The 18,222-nt window shown below is 37.6% G+C and overlaps 2 protein-coding genes and 3 non-coding genes across 12 annotated transcripts; 1 reads left to right on the top strand and 4 right to left on the bottom strand.

Moving 5' to 3' along the window:
- Positions 1–2,797: 2,797 nt before the first annotated feature.
- Positions 2,798–2,869, bottom strand: TRNAG-UCC (transfer RNA glycine (anticodon UCC)). Its single transcript has one exon. It is a non-coding gene; the product is annotated as a tRNA-Gly (tRNA).
- Positions 2,870–9,003: 6,134 nt separating this feature from the next.
- On the bottom strand, positions 9,004–9,075 carry TRNAG-UCC (transfer RNA glycine (anticodon UCC)). The gene has a single exon. It is a non-coding gene; the product is annotated as a tRNA-Gly (tRNA).
- Positions 9,076–11,694: 2,619 nt separating this feature from the next.
- On the top strand, positions 11,695–11,766 carry TRNAG-UCC (transfer RNA glycine (anticodon UCC)). Its single transcript has one exon. It is a non-coding gene; the product is annotated as a tRNA-Gly (tRNA).
- Positions 11,767–12,481, bottom strand: LOC103991678 (protein E6). The gene has a single exon (XM_009411204.3). The coding sequence runs from the start codon at positions 12,451–12,453 to the stop codon at positions 11,917–11,919; it is 537 nt and encodes a 178-aa protein (XP_009409479.2). The 5' UTR covers positions 12,454–12,481; the 3' UTR covers positions 11,767–11,916.
- Positions 12,482–12,957: 476 nt separating this feature from the next.
- On the bottom strand, positions 12,958–17,945 carry LOC135642304 (elongation factor G, mitochondrial-like). Of its 8 annotated transcripts, none has more exons than XR_010497928.1 (11): positions 17,081–17,945; positions 16,873–16,990; positions 16,664–16,785; positions 16,429–16,577; positions 15,854–15,925; positions 14,691–14,820; positions 14,502–14,581; positions 14,248–14,335; positions 14,046–14,176; positions 13,563–13,616; positions 12,958–13,472 (listed from the first exon to the last, which is right to left on the bottom strand). XR_010497928.1 is itself a non-coding variant. In XM_065158326.1 (11 exons), exons 8-11 carry the CDS (start codon positions 14,307–14,309, stop codon positions 13,462–13,464), a joined length of 258 nt encoding a protein of 85 aa, XP_065014398.1. In that variant the 5' UTR covers positions 14,310–14,348; positions 14,502–14,581; positions 14,691–14,820; positions 15,854–15,925; positions 16,429–16,577; positions 16,664–16,785; positions 16,868–16,990; positions 17,529–17,941; the 3' UTR covers positions 12,958–13,461. The 8 variants fall into 8 exon arrangements, 3 of the variants coding, with proteins under 3 accessions (XP_065014398.1, XP_065014396.1, XP_065014397.1); XR_010497929.1 differs by having other exon boundaries at positions 16,896–16,990; positions 17,081–17,944; XR_010497925.1 differs by having other exon boundaries at positions 16,868–16,990; positions 17,081–17,943.
- Positions 17,946–18,222: the final 277 nt, after the last annotated feature.

The raw sequence follows: 18,222 nt of genomic DNA, 5'->3' as shown, positions 1-18,222 counted from the left end.
GGAACTAATGACAGAGTATTAAAAATAATTCCTCTTGTTTTACAAGTGGAAGATGATCCTAAAACATTTAAAGAAGCTATGACTTCTCATGATGCTGCTTTTTGGAAAGATGCTATTAATGATGAGATGAATTCTATTATGTCAAACCATACTTGGGAACTTGTCGATTTACCTTTTACCTCAAAACCTATTAATTGTAGATAGATATTTTGTAGAAAGTATAATACAAATGATACTCTCCAAATGTTCAAAGTAAGGTTAGTTGCTAAAGGATTTCGACAAAAGGAAGGAATAGATTATTTTGACACATATGCTCCTGTGGCTAGAATCATATATATTAGAATTATTTTTGCTTTAGCATCAATTTTTGATATTTATGTTCATCAAATGGATGTCAAAACGATATTTCTAAATGGAGACCTCGATGAAGAGGTATATATGGAACAACCCGAAGGTTTTGTTCTACCGGGAAATGAACATAAAGTGTGTAAACTTATTAAGTCATTGTATGGTTTAAAGCAGGCTCCAAAACAAATGGCATGAGAAATTTGATGCAATAATTCTTTCTAATGGATTTGTTCATAATATTACAGATAAATGTGTTTATCTCAAAACTTGTGATGACTATATGGTGATAGTTTGCTTTTATATTGATGATATGTTAATAGTGAGCAACAACATGAAAGGTATTGTAAAAACAAAGAGGTTTCTATCTTCAACATTTAAGATGAAAGATCTTGGGCAAGTTGATACCATACTAGGTATCAAGATAAAAAGAAATAGTGGGGGATATGTTTTAAGTCAAACTCATTACATAAAGAAAGTATTGGAGAAATTCAGTCACTTAAAAATCAAAGAAGCAAATACCCCATTTGACCCAAGTATCAAATTAATCAAGAATGTTGGAAGAATAGTGGCTCAATTAGAATATTTAAGTGCTATAGGAAGTCTTATGTATGTAACGCAGTGCACAAGACCTGATATAGCATTTATAGTTAGTAAATTGAGTATATTTACTAGCAATCCAAATGTAGAGCATTGGAAGGCTATTGAAAGAGTTCTTGGGTACCTTAAACGAACCAAAAATTATGGCCTACAATACTCAAAATTTTCTGCTATTTTAGAAGGATATATTGATGCAAGTTAGATATCAAGTTTTGGAGATAACAAATCCACTACTGGTTGAGTGTTCACCTTGGGAGGTGGCGCTGTTTCTTGGAAGAGCAAGAAACAAACGTGTATAACTCACTCAACTATGGAATCAAAATTTGTTGCTCTAGCAGATGCAGGAAATGAGGCTGAATGGTTGAGGGACTTTCTATTAGAAATTCCATTGACTTCTAAGAGTGTGAATTCAATTTCTATACTTTGCGATAGTCAAGCCACTTTAGCTCGTGCGTATAGTGAAATATATAATGGAAAGTCAAGACATATAAGTCTTCGACATGATTATGTGAGGAAATTAATCAAGAGTGAGATTATTTCACTCACATTTGTGAAAACAAGTGAGAATTTGGCTGATCCATTCACCAAACCTCTTACAAGAGAAGTTGTAAGATCAACATCAAAATGGATGGGGCTAAAACTCCTTGAATAAAAGATCCACTAATGATAACAAACCTACTCAACATTATGAAATGAGTAATGAAGAGTTCAAAGGGTAAGAACAAGTCATTGATATGTGGAGTGGTTCAGCACTTTGAAATATTTTATGAGTCTCATCTAAAGATGTTAAAGTGCTGGTTGTCACCGAATGAGGGTTGAGTTAATTATACTCTTAATGAAGTTCAGTCAAGTTAGGACAAGTATCTCAAAGAGTGATAAAGATACTATAAGAACTTCACCTATATGAACTTAGAAGTGGTGCTGCTTCGATTGAGAGTTGGAGTTTCTCTCATAAAAGTTCATAAACTTGGATGAGCCCAAGGCCATATTAGGACTAATCAAGATTTTATGAGGAATATGAGAATGTTGTATTTATGTGTGTGGTATCACTGGTGTTATCATGACGAATAACAAATTCAAAGCTTTTATGCTATTTGGGATTTCGACTTCACTTTGTGATGCTTAAACTAATGTAATATTCAAATCGAAAGATATATTACTTTATTCATAAATATTATTTAATCACTTGGAGAAAATTTTAAATTTGAATAAGTGGGGGATTGTTATAAATTATTCAAATTAAAAAGAAAAAAGAATTTTTTTTCAAAAGATTTATTTGAAAAGGTGTTTTCTTTTATATTTTGGTAGTTATTTTTTAAAGGTCGTGTCTTTTGAGAAAATAGTTAATTTTTAAAGATTATGTCTTTTGAAAAATATCTATAAATAGGTATTTGAGGGTAAATTACAAAGACAACTCTTTCATTCTCTTCTTCTTTACTCTCCAAGAGATTGAGTTAGACATTCTCTAATTCCTCTATGAAGATTCTTTATTGTTTGCTCAATATAGATCCACTAAAACTATTTGCATCAAACTCATATCAATCTTATCGAGAAGAGAGTACAAATATCGATTTTAAAAAAATGTTTATACACATTTCAAGCTTAAATATCTTTCCTAAAGTATTCTTAATCTTGTATTTGTTATTTGTTTCCATAATATTTTTTATCCTCTTCTTTATCGTATCTTTTTCCCAACATATAATTGGGTGATGGGTTCCGTGTAAATGGAGTGTTCACTACTGCTCTTTCTTTCACTCGCATGCATTTCCGTGTTTGGTGATGCCAACCAAAATATCTGTCAAGCGTATGGGTAAAGCAAAAATTAATAATAGAAGGGAAAAAATTTTAATATTGCGTTTGCCGGGAGTCGAACCCGGGTCTATTGCTTGGAAGGCAATTATCCTAACCGTTGGACTACAAACGCGGTCTATATCTTATTACAATGACGATATATATATCGTTTGGCTCATTTGGAGGTTGAGAATATTATACGACCACAACCTCGGCGTCCAATTCAACACCGAAATAAGTCTCCATTATTAATTAATACTTGCATTATATTCAATTATCAAGTGATTCATTGTTTATATATATATATATAATTGTTTTGGATCTATAAGACCGATGATTGATAAATTAAATGTGAGGATATCATCGTTTCAACTAAATTGGTTTTGTATAGAAACATTCATGTCATAGTCCAAAATAAATAAATAAATACCTATCAAACGAATGTGGTAACGCAAAAATTGATACTAAAAGGAAAATAAAAAATCATTACTGCGTTTGCCGGGAGTCGAACCCGGGTCGATTGCTTGGAAGACTACAAACGCTTAACGTATTTGTTATTGCAAGACAAATATACAAACATTATCAGCAGGTCACCACCATTTCAACACAATACTACTAAGGAGAGTAAATGATGGTTTTGCGTGCTAAATAATTTGATCATGTGTTGTCAAGAAAGATGTTCAATTGCCTCGTTAGAGGGGTTCACATGTAACCTACTCAACACATACTTATATATAACACTAATTAAACAATAGTTTAATATTGATTTGGTAAGCCTTTCATGCAGCAACATGTGAGACCACATAGGAGAAACGGTCTTAGGATGAATGAAATAAGCCAATCTAATATGAATAAGCTCTCCATATAGCCAAAGAGTTTTATCCTTCTTGTCAATTTGATATGAATAAGTCTTATCCTTATTTGATATGAATAAGCTCTCCACTTAGCCAAAGAGTCATATCCTTCACAACATGCTCCAAAAGTGATATTTGTTGAATCTCGTATTTTGATGATGAAACTACTTGATATATGTTTATGATTTAATCTGCGTTTTGAGTGACGCAGGATGCTTCGATCAGGATGAGACAATTAAAGCAGGAAAATCATGTTGTGCCGAAGGAACATGTCAGAAGATTGGACGTCGGGCCGGTGGATCGGTCGGCGTATCGACAGAAGGCTTCGGGCCGTGGACTCGGGCATCGGGCCAAGAAGAGCGGGTATTGTGCCAAGGATATCGGAGTTGCGGAGTCAACTGGCCGATTGGGCAATAGGCTGCACGAGAGGACGATGCGCCGAAGAATCGGACGAAGCGTCGAGGGACCAATGACATGTCGGACAACTTGGTTAATTGCTTAGGATTAATTGTCTCGATTGAAGTTTTGTTTTGTTGTGCAGGATTAACTATGATAACAATGAAGACATAAAGTGAAACAAAGTGTCGGAGTCAAGCGCGAAGGATTTGTTGCGAGTTCGAGAGTTCGACGGAAGTCCGAAGGTTCGTCGGGAATGCTACCGGAACTAGCCGAGAATGAGTTGGGAGCTTGCCGAAGGGTTTTTCGGAAGCTCGCCGGAAGGTTCGTTGGAAGTTCACGGAGCTCGCCGAGAAAGAGCGGAGCTTGCCGACGAAGCTCGTTGGAACTCGCTAAGATCAAATCGTGAAGTCTAGGAGCTTGCCGGGAGTCCGCAGAATGGTTTCCGAGAGTTCATCGGAAGACCGCCGGAAGTTTGCCGGAAGCTCGCTAGAAGAAGTCTTGACTTGCGGACTTTGTAATAGCTTAGAAAATGTCTTTAAATTCATAGTTAGCACGTTAATTAGGGTTAGGATTATGTGTTAATCCTATAACCCAAGTAGGGGCCAATTAGGCCCAAGTTCGGACTGGTTTGGACCAAGTTTGGAGCCAAACCAAGTGAGCTGGAATAGTGAAAGAGGTGCCACCGCCAGGGTTGGAGGTAGCACCGCCCAGGGCTGTGAGGTTGGGAGGTGCAACCGCCCCAGCCAGGAGGTGCAACCGCCAGGGCTGCGAGGCTGGGAGGTGCAACCGCCCCAGCCAAGAGGTGCAACCTCCTCTGTCAAGAGGTAGCACCGCCAGAGCTCAAGTTTCGAGCTCTGCCAGGCGATGCAACCACCGAGCTCAGTCTTCGAGCTCTGGCAGAGAGGTGCATCAGCCTGAGCTCAGTCTCGAGCTCTGGCAGGTGATGCAACCACCGAGCTCAGTCTTCGAGCTCTGGCAGAGAGGTGCATCAGCCTGAGCTCAGTTTCGAGCTCTGCCAGGTGATGCAACCACTAAGCTTAGTTTCGAGCTCTGCCAGGTGATGCAACCACCGAGCTCAGTCTTCGAGCTCTGCCAGGTGATGCAACCATCGAGCTCAGTCTTCGAGCTCTGGCAGAGAGGAGCAATCGCCTGAGCTCAGTCTTCGAGCTCTGCCAGGCGGTGCCACCTCTCCAGTCAAGAGGTGCAACCGCCTGATCCCAGAATTCTGGGATTTGATCGATTTGATCGTTTTGAGCTCGAATTTTGAATTGGGTTGGGGCCTATAAATACCCCACCCATTCAGCACTGAAAAGAAAAAGACCTACACCGAAATCTTGATCTTTTCTGTGATTCTAAGAGCTCAAAAGTGTTGTAAAGCCTTTAAGTTTCCTCCTTCTGTTCTTCAAGTTTTCAGTTGTAGAGTGAGGAGAGAAAGGTCTGTAAAGGTTGTCTCCTGAGCCTGTCAAAAGGAGAGAAACTGTAAAAGGGCAGTTAGCCTTCGCCCATTGAAGGAAGGCACCTAGTTGACGTCGGCAACCTCGTCGGTGGAGGAAGCCAAAAGTGGAGTAGGTCAAGGCTGACCGAACCACTCTAAATCTCTGGTTTGCGTTTATTCTCGAGCACTTTATCATTACTGCAAACCTCCTTCATTACTACTGCTCTCTGCGCTTTCACGAACAAGTTCTAAGTGCTGTTCTTCCGAATCTGCATTCAGACGTAAATTCGTATTTTCATACATTACAGTTTACGTTTACGTTTGATTCTGCAGAACTGTCTTCCGTGCTTTTACGAACGAGCTTCTTTGCAGTTTACCCTTACATTTTGATCCTATTGATAACTGCAAACTCTCATCTACAATTTTACGAACGAGTTTCAACATTTAGACGTAAAACTGCATTCAGACGTAAATCGGCTTTCCTCGCACAATCATCAGATCTCAGTTTACGTTTATGTCTTGATTTCAACTGCATACTGCTTTCTGCGAGTATACAAACGAGTTTCAAAGTTTAGACGTAAATCTACGTCTAGACGTAAAACTGCGTTTAGACGTAAATCTGCGTTTAGACGTAAAACTGCGTTTAGACGTAAATCTACGTTTAGACGTAAATCTGAGTTTAGACGTAAATCTGAGTTTAGACGTAAATCTGCGTTTAGACGTAAATCTGCGTTTAGACGTAAATCTGCGTTTAGACGTAAAACTGCGTTTAGACGTAAATCTGAGTTTAGACGTAAACTGCGCTTAGACGCAAAACTGCGCTTAGACGCAATCTGCGCTTAGACGCAAACTGCACTTAGATACAAACTGAGAATTTGCTTTTGCATCATAATAGTTTTTGAACGAACGCAGCTTTTGGTTTTTAATCGCTGTAAGATTTCCGCTGCACTAATTCACCCCCCCCCCCCTCTTAGTGCTCTCGATCCTAACAATATTTTCAAACCACATCAAGTTATTGACCTTCATGCTATCATAAACTCTCCATTTGAGCCCATTGAATCCACCACCATCACTAAAGTCCAAAAATCTCTATATTAGTGTAAAGCCATATGTGAAGAATAGGATGCCCTACTCCATAATTCCATATTGACCCTTATATAATTTCATCATATACAAAATATTATCAGGTGTACATAATTCTTTCGAATTAAGAGGAACCCAAATAGATCTATTGCCATATATAAAATACGTCTAGTGGCTAAATGATTTCATCAATGACTCTTGGTGTTGACTTTACAAAAACATTCAGTCCCATTGTTAAATTGATAATAATTCGACTTGTCCTAAGTTTGGCCATCATAAAAAGTTGACACATACGACAATTGGATATTAACAATGCTTTCTTATAAGGGACTCTAACTAAAGATGTCTTTATGCAGCAACCTCCTAGCTTCATCCATTCTCTATATCCAAGTCATGCTTGTAAACTCCAAAAAGCTATTTATAGATTCCGTCAAGCTCCAAGAGCCTGGTACATCAAACTTGGCTCATTTTTGGCATCTACTAGCTTCATTAACTCTAAGTTTTATATTTCGTTATTTCTATGACAATAAAATGGAAGTACAATATATTTACTAGTATATGTGGATGACATTGTCATTACAAACAATAATCCTGTGGAGATCAAGGAATTTCTCAAATAGTTGGCAGATCGATTCTCCATCAAGAATCTAGGAATCTTAAGCTACTTTTTGAGAGTGGAAGCAAAATACACGTCTTTAGGACTCTTTCTATCTCAAATATGCAGAATGCCAACGAGGTTACTGCTTCACTCTCTACTATTGAATCACTCAAATTATATGATGGTAGTTCTATTATGGATCCTATACGATACCGACAAGTACTCGACTTCTTATAATGCTTATCTTTTACACGTCTACACATCTCGTTTGCATCAATAAATTATCATAATTCATGCATCAACCATCCACTATACATTGGTCTGTAGTAAAACAAATCCTGTGATATTTCAAAGGGACTCTCAATTATGGACTTCTTCATAAATACTCATCATTTCATCTCCATGCTTTTGTTGATATTCATTGAGTAGGAAACTTTGATGATATAATATCTAGGTCAGGGTATATTGTCTTGTCTTCCTAAGAGCAAATCCAATCAGTTAAAGTTCTAAGAAGCCGAAAACAATCGCAAGATCTATAATAGAAGCTGAATACCGGGTCATCGCTACCACTACTGTAGAACTCAACTAGGTCACTAATATGCCACAAGAACTTAACATCAGTTCTACCTCCACTCATACAATATATTATAATAACATCAGAGCCACCTACCTATGTGTCAATCCAATGTTTCACTCATGCATGAAACACATTGTCATCGACTCCATTTCATCTAAGATTAAGTTGTCAAACATCATATCCCTAATCAACTAGCAGAGTCTCTCACAAAATCTCTCGCCCACAAAATATTTTTATTGCATCGGTTCAAGATTATCATTCTTGACAAAAGCTTAATCTCGTTACGAGGACATGATAGAAGATAAGAATTTTTAACTAATTAAAAAAATATTTTTTAACATACTAGTCATGATAGAGAAAATCTCTCCCTCTACCTTTATAAATTACAGCTCACTTTACATATCCCTAATCAACTAGCAGAGTCTCTCACAAAATCTCTCGCCCACAAAACATTTTTATTGCATCGGTTCAAGATTATCATTCTTGACAAAAGCTTAATCTCGTTACGAGGACATGATAGAAGATAAGAATTTTTAACTAATTAAAAAAATATGTTTTAACATACTAGTCATGATAGAGAAAATCTCTCCCTCTACCTTTATAAATTACAGCTCACTTTAATAAAATTTATCCATTTTCTTCATCATATTTTCTTGGTCGCATCCTTCATCAATTTTGCAATTAGTAGTTTGGTTTGTTAAAGAGTCTATTGCCTTTCTTCTCTTGCCTAATAATAATAATAGGGTTTTAGGAGTTCTATTTAAGGTTCCTCTAAGTCAAAGAACAACTCAAAGTCTTCGGGCACTGTTTCCCCCTTTCCCCCTCGATCTCCGCATGAACATTCGGCCAGGAGATGGATATCATAAAACCAGTGGAAGTCTCTAACAGAGGCTGTCCCCAACGAAACAGTCGTCGTCCCCGAGGAGACTTGGCAAGCAGATGTATGGCTGAAGCTACAACAGTAACGGTGACGCTCACTACGATGCTGATGGTTTCTCTTCGAGCTTCCCCAACACCAAACCCAATGAGAAGTATGGAAGCTATAAGAACAAGAGGTGCTTCTACGATGAGCGATACCAGGTTTCTGGAGAACGAGAGGTGCTTCTACGACGTTGATGCTGAAAGGAGATAGGGAGCGTACGCTGGTATTAGTGTACGTGGTGACGATAACCATGGTTATGGAGCATATAATTGCAGGGGAAACAACAGAGTATGTTATGGGTTTTACGTAAATGGAGTGTTCGCTGCTGCTCTTTCTTTCACCCGCATGCTATGGGTAAAGCAAAAAATAATAATAGAAGGGAAAAAAATATATTATTATTGCGTTTGCCGGGAGTCGAACCCGGGTCTATTGCTTGGAAGGCAATTATCCTAACCGTTGGACTACAAACGCTTAATGTAATTGTTCTTGCAAGACAAATATACAAACATTATAAGAAGGTCAATCAATATACTGTTAAGGGGAGTAAATGATGGTTTTGCGTGCTAAATAATTTGATCATGTGTTGTCAAGAAAGATGTTCAATTGCCTCGTTAGAGGGGTTCACATGTAACCTACTCAACACATTCTTATGTATAACACTAATTAAATAATAGTTTAATATTGATTTGGTAAGCCTATACTCTCTCTATAGCGTAAGAATCTTATCCTTCTTATTCTTGTCCTTTTGTAGGGTATCTAAGTACATGTATTTTTTATGATATATGATATAGAAGTATATGTGCTTGCTATGACGTATAATTGTATGTGTGACATACAATTATATATTATGACCTACGATGTGATAATACATATATATGTTATAACGTACACCGTGATAGTGCACATATATATTTTATGATATGCAATATGAAAGTACATATATATTTTATGATATGAAGTATAGAAGTTCATTGATGTGCTATGATTCCTACTTGTGCACATATGCATTATGAGATACTTGGATATAGAATTTGATATTTTTATTTGCATATGTTATGTTATAAGATAAGGTGTTTATCATTAAATATTATATATTTTATAAATTTAATATATTATAATTATAATATAATATATACTTACCTAAATAAAATTATAATAACTTATACTTACTGAGTTATTACTCATCAGTTAAGGATATTAAGACCCCACCCAAGTAATGGGTAGGGACATAAGTACGTACGTGAGATTTACAAACAATTTTGTGTTTATAAATTTTAGACATGTGTATGTATTTTCTTTTGGTTAAATATTATAATTATGTACAAGTCTCAAACACTAGTAAATATAAGAGAAACCCTATCGTTTTATTTAACAAGTTAGCATGTTTTAGGATTATCATTTTTCACTATACTCTTGTTGATCATAATAATAAATTAAAATGTGCATCCTGCTTTAGTAATACATATATGGTATATATGAAACTAAGAGTAAGGTATTATAAGTTGGTTAATAGTAATATTAATGCATATAGTAGCTAGGACTTAGCTTTTCTCAAGATGATTCAATGCAATAGATGGATCGATAGTCTTCCGAGAAAATGTGGATAGCTGAGATGAAACCCCACAACTCCCCAGGTCTAGAAAAGAGGAGACAATGTAGCCATCAACACAAGGACATGAGTAAGAATGATAAGCTCTTTAGGATTATTCGGTATCTCAATGAGATTTGCAGAAGTCATCATGTCAAAGATATGCCTTGACACCATAAGCAACTATCCAAGGGAAACACCACCTCGCGTAGGAAAAATCTTGACACTAAAATCATAATAACATAGCTTAACATCATCTTTACATCCTAGAGCAATTGATGTCATAGGAGGCATGTGCACGACATGTAACTCTACCTCTGGTCTAAGGTGGATAAGATTAGGATGATGATCCTCGACCACCAACTACTATTGTAAAACCTATCTTCAATAGATATGGATTTAAGGACTAAAAATGTCTCCATCCCCTATGGTAGGAGTAATTGGTAAAGAAAAGAGCTCTGGACCCGGTAAGAGGGTTGCTCCACTCTTGACCAAGATTGCTCCAAACTCGATGAAATTGTAGAATCAATAAAAATAGATGATTATATAATTAAGACATAAGGATTAGAATAAGAATAATAACTAATTAAATCATATTTAAAATAAATAAGCAACAACATAAAAGATACCCTGAAAGTGGTTTCCAAGCCAAATATACTGTGTACAAACTTACCTCTCTTAAAAAAAGGTCATCCTACAATGCGTAAAATAAAATAATATTCTCAATATTCAATGGGAAGTCTAATCATTTATACCCATATCAAAGTAATTTTTATCATCTTAATAAGGAGTTGAACATTATGTCACTATGGAGAGATAGCTAGAGGACTTCTCGTCGAATGGTTCAAGGCCCTCGACGAGGATTCATACAATGTATGATTCTAATGAGAAATGAAAAAGAAAATAACATCGAGCCAAATAAGAAATTAAAAGGGAAAGATAATATTTTTATAGGCTAGAAATAATCAATTTGAGAAAGTCCAACGGAAAAAAAAAGGATAAAAACAATAACTAAAAATGCTGAAAGACTAATGTTTACAAAGGTCCTCAAAAAGACTTTGCATTAAACTCCATGAAATCCTCAAACAAATCATAAATTTGATTAAACATGAAAGAAGACAACAAAGAATTCGAAGAAAATCTAAATCGAAAATAAAAAAATTATTTAACACAAGAAATTGGAGAAAAGAGCGAAGACATCCTCTCCCAATGATTTACCTTCCATGCTACTATAGAAGATCTCTAACACCCTCGTCCAAGTCATTGAAGACTATAAATTATAAAATATATTAAGGTGAAATATATATATATATATATATATATATATATTATATCACTTGATAATTGAATATAATTCAAGTATTAATAAATAATGGAGACGTATTTTGGTGTTGAATTGGACGCCGAGATAATATTCTCAACCTGCAAATGAGCCAAAGGATATCGCGGCATCGTGCTAAGTTATTAGTTACTTATATACTATAAATAACAGTAACACAGCCGCGTTTGTAGTCCAACGGTTAGGATAATTGCCTTCCAAGCAATAGACCCGGGTTCGACTCCCGGCAAACGCATTAATAATATATATATATTTCCTTTTTATTATTAATTTTTGCATTACCCATACGATTGATAGATATTTTGGTTGGCATCACCAAACACGGAAATGCATGCGAGTGAAAGAAAGAACAGCAGCGAACACTCCATTTGCTCCGTTGGGTCGCTCATGGAACGTACTCCTCGCCTTCTTGGTTGCCCTCGTACCTGTTTCCCTCGCTGTTATATGCTCCATAACCATGGTGATCGCCACCACCTACGCCAATACCAGCATATGCTCCGTATCCCCTCTCAGCATTAACGTCGTAGAAGTACCTGCCGTTCTCCAGAAACCTGGTGTCGCTCATTCCATATTGATCCTTCCTGTAACCGTAGTTTGGGCGGTACATTGATTCCCTGTTCTTATAGGTTCCATACTTCGCATTGGGTTTGGTGTTGGGGAAGCTCGTAGAGAAACCATCAGCGTCGTAGTAGTGAGCGTCCCCGTTGCTGTTGTGACCGTAGCCATACGTCTCCTTGCCAAGTCTCGCTGCCTTCTCGACTTGAACAGCCGGCGTCTCCTCGGGGACGACGACTGTTTCGTTGGGGACCTCCTCCCGCGTGACCTTGCTGAAGGCCCGACTCTCTCTCGCGTGGACACGAGGGGAAAAGACGGCGAACAGGAGGAGGAAGGTTAGCAACGAGTGCCCTACGACGGAAGCCATGGGAGGAAGGAGGTAGAGATGGCGAACTGGGGACGTAGCTTCGGGTGTAATTTATAGGAAGAGACAGACGGGCACTGGCTTTCTGGTGTCTATCTCCTGCCGCATGTTCATGCGGAGATTGAGGGGGGAATGACGGGAACAGTGCCCAAAGACTTTTGGCTGTTTGCTGGCTAAGAGCAACCTTCAATAGAGATGTGGATAGGAAGCAAGAGAGATGTGGCCTACTTGATTGTTCCTCGGTGGCGTACAGCTCTGTAAGGTTTTGCTGAAGCCACTGCCAATGATATTGAAGTCGGACCAGCACTTTGTGGCATCAACGGCGTTGATACCGGAGGACATATATGGCTGGGTAGTTGGTTGCCAGAGAATCAGTATTCAAGGCACTTTCAATAGAAAAAATAATATTAATGTAAAATTTGATCATCCTATCTGAATGTAAATTTAGAGTCATCCAATGTTCATTCCATGTCAATTGCAGATCGATCTCAATCGACACCATAATCATCCAACCAATGACTTTGAATATCATTGAGAAAAATTGGATATGAGTATACCTGAGAAGCACCTTTTATAGTGAATTCATTACATCTGGTGAAACACCATTAAAATTTCCAGATGCACTTCAATCCGAGTGCATGTGTTCCTGGTAGTAACAAGTTCCTCATTGTGGTACCTAAATGAACAAGAGAAGCTAATTTTTGCACCTAATTCTCAAATAAGTTACAGATTTGCAAGTGTAGATCTCAGGCATCTATGATCTGGTTTCAGTAAAATCACCAACAAAATCTACATCTTAGGTCCTGGCAAAAGAATGTATACATAAATTCGTATGGCGTGTAGTTTTCCTTCAATGAATTTAAAGAGTTATTGGTGGAAATATGGTGATATCTCATATCGTGTGAAAAGAACAGTTCTACTCTGCAACCTTGTTGCCACCTTGTGCATTTATGAGTTGCATCTGTACATCTTGAGAAACAGAGGAGTGCTCCAAATATTCCATGGTGAAATTCACCTTTGCCCTATTGAACCACCAGTAGTGTAAGACAATCACAAGCACACAAACTTCTGATAGCATTCTTCATAACTAGTCCAGGAAATTGGATACTTACCTGTGTCGTGGAGTGTAGGGCTGTAGAGCATCCAAACATGTCGCTTGGAGGTACCTGAAAGTCGAAAAGTTCTTTCTTCAGCCAGCAATTTTGAGGTCAGAATGAAGGTTTAATTTGTTCCGATAAATGTACGAAGAACATCATTGCAGATATTTTTATTTTGTGATGACTCAAATTATGATTGCCTCAAGTAATCTATTTGCAGATCTCAAATAATCTAGCATGTAGATTTAATTTAATCTAAGCATAAACAGAAACTATATAAAATAGGACTTGATTTTGACCCAGTTACTGACCAGGTCGCATCAATATGCAATTTCTACATGTTAGCAGATCATTCAGAGAAGATTGGAATGTACATACATGAGCGACAACCACAGTTACTGACCAGGTCGCATCAATATGCAATTTCTACATGTTGGCAGATCATTCAGAGGAGAAGATTGGAATGTAAATACATGAGCGACAACCACAGTTACTGACCAGGTCGCATCAATATGCAATTTCCACACGTCAGCAGATCGTTCAAAGGAGAAGATTGGAATCTACATACATGAGCAACAACCACAGTACCATCACCATCCTGGTCATTTCCAACAATCATACCTTTCCTCCTGTTATTCATACACAATATGGAGAGATGAGATAAAATAGTAACAGTTTAATCATAATGCACAACACTCACTTGTTAATATCACCAGTAATAGTGCCCTGGAATTCTGATGGCACTTTCAATGCCACTTTCATCAAGGGTTCCAATATGACAGGCTCGGCTGCAGAATAACACTATTCAAGAAATGCACTGTCTAGTATAACTTTTCCATAAACATAGAAATGTAACTATAAAAAAATTTCAATTATGGCAAACCACAAGTTTAAAGATTTTGCAAAATTTAAAGAATAGAGAGAATAGGCACAATAGCACTAGTAGTTGTTGACCTGTCTAAATGCATATATAGCTGCTAGCTTAAATGCCAGCTCACTGGAATCAACAGCTTGTGATGCCCCATCTGTCAATACTACTCAGAACATTTTCAACAGGATTGCCAATTAGTGAACCCATGTTCAAGGCAATATTCATACTAAACCTAATGTTCAAAAGAACTAAGCAGAAAACGTGTGTATTACCCACGAGTTGCTAGCTTCTCTGAACCCTTTCTCAATTGCTGGAATGAAGTTTGAAGGTATTGCTTGCCCAATGATAAGATTCTCAACTTCAAACTTCGTAAGAGAACCCAATGGTAGAGGTTCAATATATCTGCTCAAAGTGAAAAAAAAAAAAAAAAACAAAGAAAGTGAAATTAAGAAAGCAAGTGATGATGCTGATAAGATGAACGGTCGTCAACATATTTTTAACATACTCCTCAACTGATATACATAAACAGGAATTACAGTATCGTATAAGATGATTGATCAAGATAAAAGCTTTGGCAGAGAGAATTTTAATTTTCAAATAATATAAATAACATAAGGACCAGCTTATCTAGTAGGTGTGAGCAATTAACCTAAGCAACTGAACAACTGAACTGGTTTGAAGTATTCCCCAGTTTTTTCTGGGACCATTAATGTTACAGAAAATTAGAACGATTTAGCTCAATCCTGGTTTAGTAATTCAAACCAAAATGAATAGGTTAAGTAGTATGGTTCTCTACCATTGGATCTATTAAAATAAATGGTTACCATTACAATTACAATGCCCATGCATAGGCCCATCATATACACCTGCAGTCCTCAAGCCCCATGCATAGGCAACCCACTGATCTCAATTACAATGCCCAACATGATAATATCACGTGGCTCATCATATACACCGACATGTGAAACCGAAGAAATCCAAGGATGTTACTTAAGAAATCTTTTGTGCAAGAGTTCTACCCATTCAATACTAATCAACTTTCCCACCTCCAAACATGAAACACAATGTCTTTCTTCTTTTTCAAAATCTTCTCCTCCTTCTCTTCTTACTAATGTTCCCAAATGATGATTACGGACCTCAACATCATTGCAAATCATAGATATTAAGGTTTTGAGCATGGTTCATCTTATCAGTCTATACATGTATACCGACCAGCTGTCAGTACAATACGAGTAGGCCCATACTTTTAAATTAAAATAACAGTAATTGAGCATATCGTATTAAAATTATAAGTTAAGACCAAGATAACTCAGTGAGAAATATATAGATTGACCAACTAGGAGGAAGCAAGATAATCCTAGCAAAAGCTTCACATACACCAAAAAGAAAACGAAACAAAAGAATAATGTACATAAGAAACAAAGTCTTCATTAACCTTGTTCTTGAAAGCACTTCCCATGTAGACTGGAAAGAATTTGCATGCTACAGTTGCCCTAAGAATTGCCATCTGACGAAAGCAACATAACATAATAAGCATCAGTGTGACTAATACATAATAGCAATCAAGTACCAAGCATAGATTCAGTAACAATATTATTGATAAGAACCTGATCATGTTCTAAAACAAATTCTTGTACCATAAAACAAAAAGCATATATACTCTACAGAGTAGGCTAGCATGGCTTTCTAGCACAAGACATGAACCGTAACCAATATTCGACCTCTAGAACGCATGGACCATAGAACAACCTTCTCAGACACTAAATTGACTTCATGTCAACTCTATATGTTGAATAAAGGTGAACAGGATAACATTATCAAGAAGTCTAAGGACTTCTAGATCCTCATAATCCAAATGAGAGGGATATTGAGCTGAAACTAAATCCATGCTTTTCACCATAAACCGTTAGGACATTTCTAAAATCACAAATGCCTTATGCCTCAGCCAAATATAAATGGAGCAAAATGTGAAGAATATAACAATGTCACGAGCATATCTTCATAGTGTACCTTGAGGTCATCGGGAGATATCGGTTCATCATTAAGCAAAGCTTCAGCGAGTTTATCATCTAATTCAGAGACAACCTCAATAAGCTCACACCGCTTTTCTGTAACCGGTGCCTCCAAGTTGTGGAATATCAGCTGTTACAATTCTCTCACTGTGATTGTCAAGAAGACATGGCAACAATCAACATGAATTTTTCTAAGATATTTGTAATTGAGAAAAATGGAGATATCAGTGCACCCGATGGCTCCATGGAAGTTATATGCTTTCAAATCTACAAGATCTACAAGCTCCTCAAATTCCTCTTCTAATCCAATTGGAACTTGCATCACCGCACTATGATGTCATAGCTTAGATTTTGCCTAAAGAGACTTCCATATCAGTTTTTTTTGTTGCAAGAAGGTAAGAAGATAAGATTCTGATATAACATTTTTTTTGCATCACCGCACTATGATGTCGTAGCTTAGCTTGCCTTGTTGCTCCTCCGGTACTTGTGCCTTGATTCCTAGGTTGTATTGACTCGGTCAATGGTGAAATCCATGTGGCAGGAGTATTAATGATATTAATCTGCATTGCAATTCAAAATGCCAGATGAGAATTTCTATTTTTGAATTTTTGTTTTGTATCACTGTGAATCTCTAATAAGCTTTAACTTACATGTAAATCTACATTTTATGTCATCCGTTCACCACATCATGCTCATTTGACTGATATATAAAAGGCAGTTCATGAACAGTGTCATCCAGGGGCTAACACATGCTTGGCAAAGCACCAGACACAGTAACTTTTAAACATAGCAAAAGTTCCATGCAATCTAATATAAGCAACCAAAAAAATTGAACTTTAAGAAGATATAGTCTCTGCGGAGATTGAGTTGTTGTGTGCACAATTAATAGGTCAGGACTTCTAGTCCCGTTGTCAGTGTCCAGTACGCTTAGTTCCGTTACCAGTTCATGAACCATTTCAAAACCCGAAATTGCTTATACAATCTTGAGCAGCAATTCACTCTCATGTAACACCCACTTTATGTCAGCGGTCGAAGAGCATCCTATACCATCCAAAAGATTAAAATAAATACTCCAAACTTTAGTCAGAGAAAAACCACCTGATATCCGTTCCAGGTGCAGTAGGTAGCTGCGGACTGGATCGTGATGCTCTTCCCCCTCTCTAGGTCTATCGAGTCCATCTTCGCGCCAACCCCGTCCTTCCCTCGGACCTCATGGATCTCGTCGATCCTCCCCGTGCAGAAGAGGACCCGCTCGGTGAGGATGATCTGTGGGCGGAGATCCCAATGTTCCGCATCCTAACATCGCCTCCTTCCGCCATGGCTCCCTGTCGTCCGTGGCTCGTTCGGCCGCCGAGGACGAGGATGGCGAGCGGACGGAACTTGTTACTCTCCGAGCGGCGGAGGGCGGAGAGGAGGAGGGTGGCGAAGGACCTCAACATTGCAGTCAGCACTGCCGGATTTGGTTCGGCTGAACCCTAACCGGCTGTAAAACAACCGTCTTTGGATTGGCGTTACGTTTATCCGCAGGCTCTTCTAATCTTAGACTGCGTCGGAGTCTTTTTCCAAAGATACCCCTCGTAATATGAGTTTATTCATATAAACTCCTTGCATGCACAGAACTATTAGATATCTTATATTGGCCAAAATCTCAAGACAAATCAATATTATATATGCCTTTAATTATAATCTGCCTTCATCGTAGAATTTAATATTACTGGTGAATTGCTATTTGTTTCTAACGAGAGAATATTTAAGTCATTCGTTTGACGTGAATGACCCCAGTCAACTCGAT

This window comes from Musa acuminata, chromosome BXJ3-7, assembly GCF_036884655.1.
Source record: "Musa acuminata AAA Group cultivar baxijiao chromosome BXJ3-7, Cavendish_Baxijiao_AAA, whole genome shotgun sequence".
In the NCBI taxonomy this organism is placed as follows: domain Eukaryota; kingdom Viridiplantae; phylum Streptophyta; class Magnoliopsida; order Zingiberales; family Musaceae; genus Musa; species Musa acuminata.
This window is presented reverse-complemented; position numbering and strand designations above follow the sequence as displayed.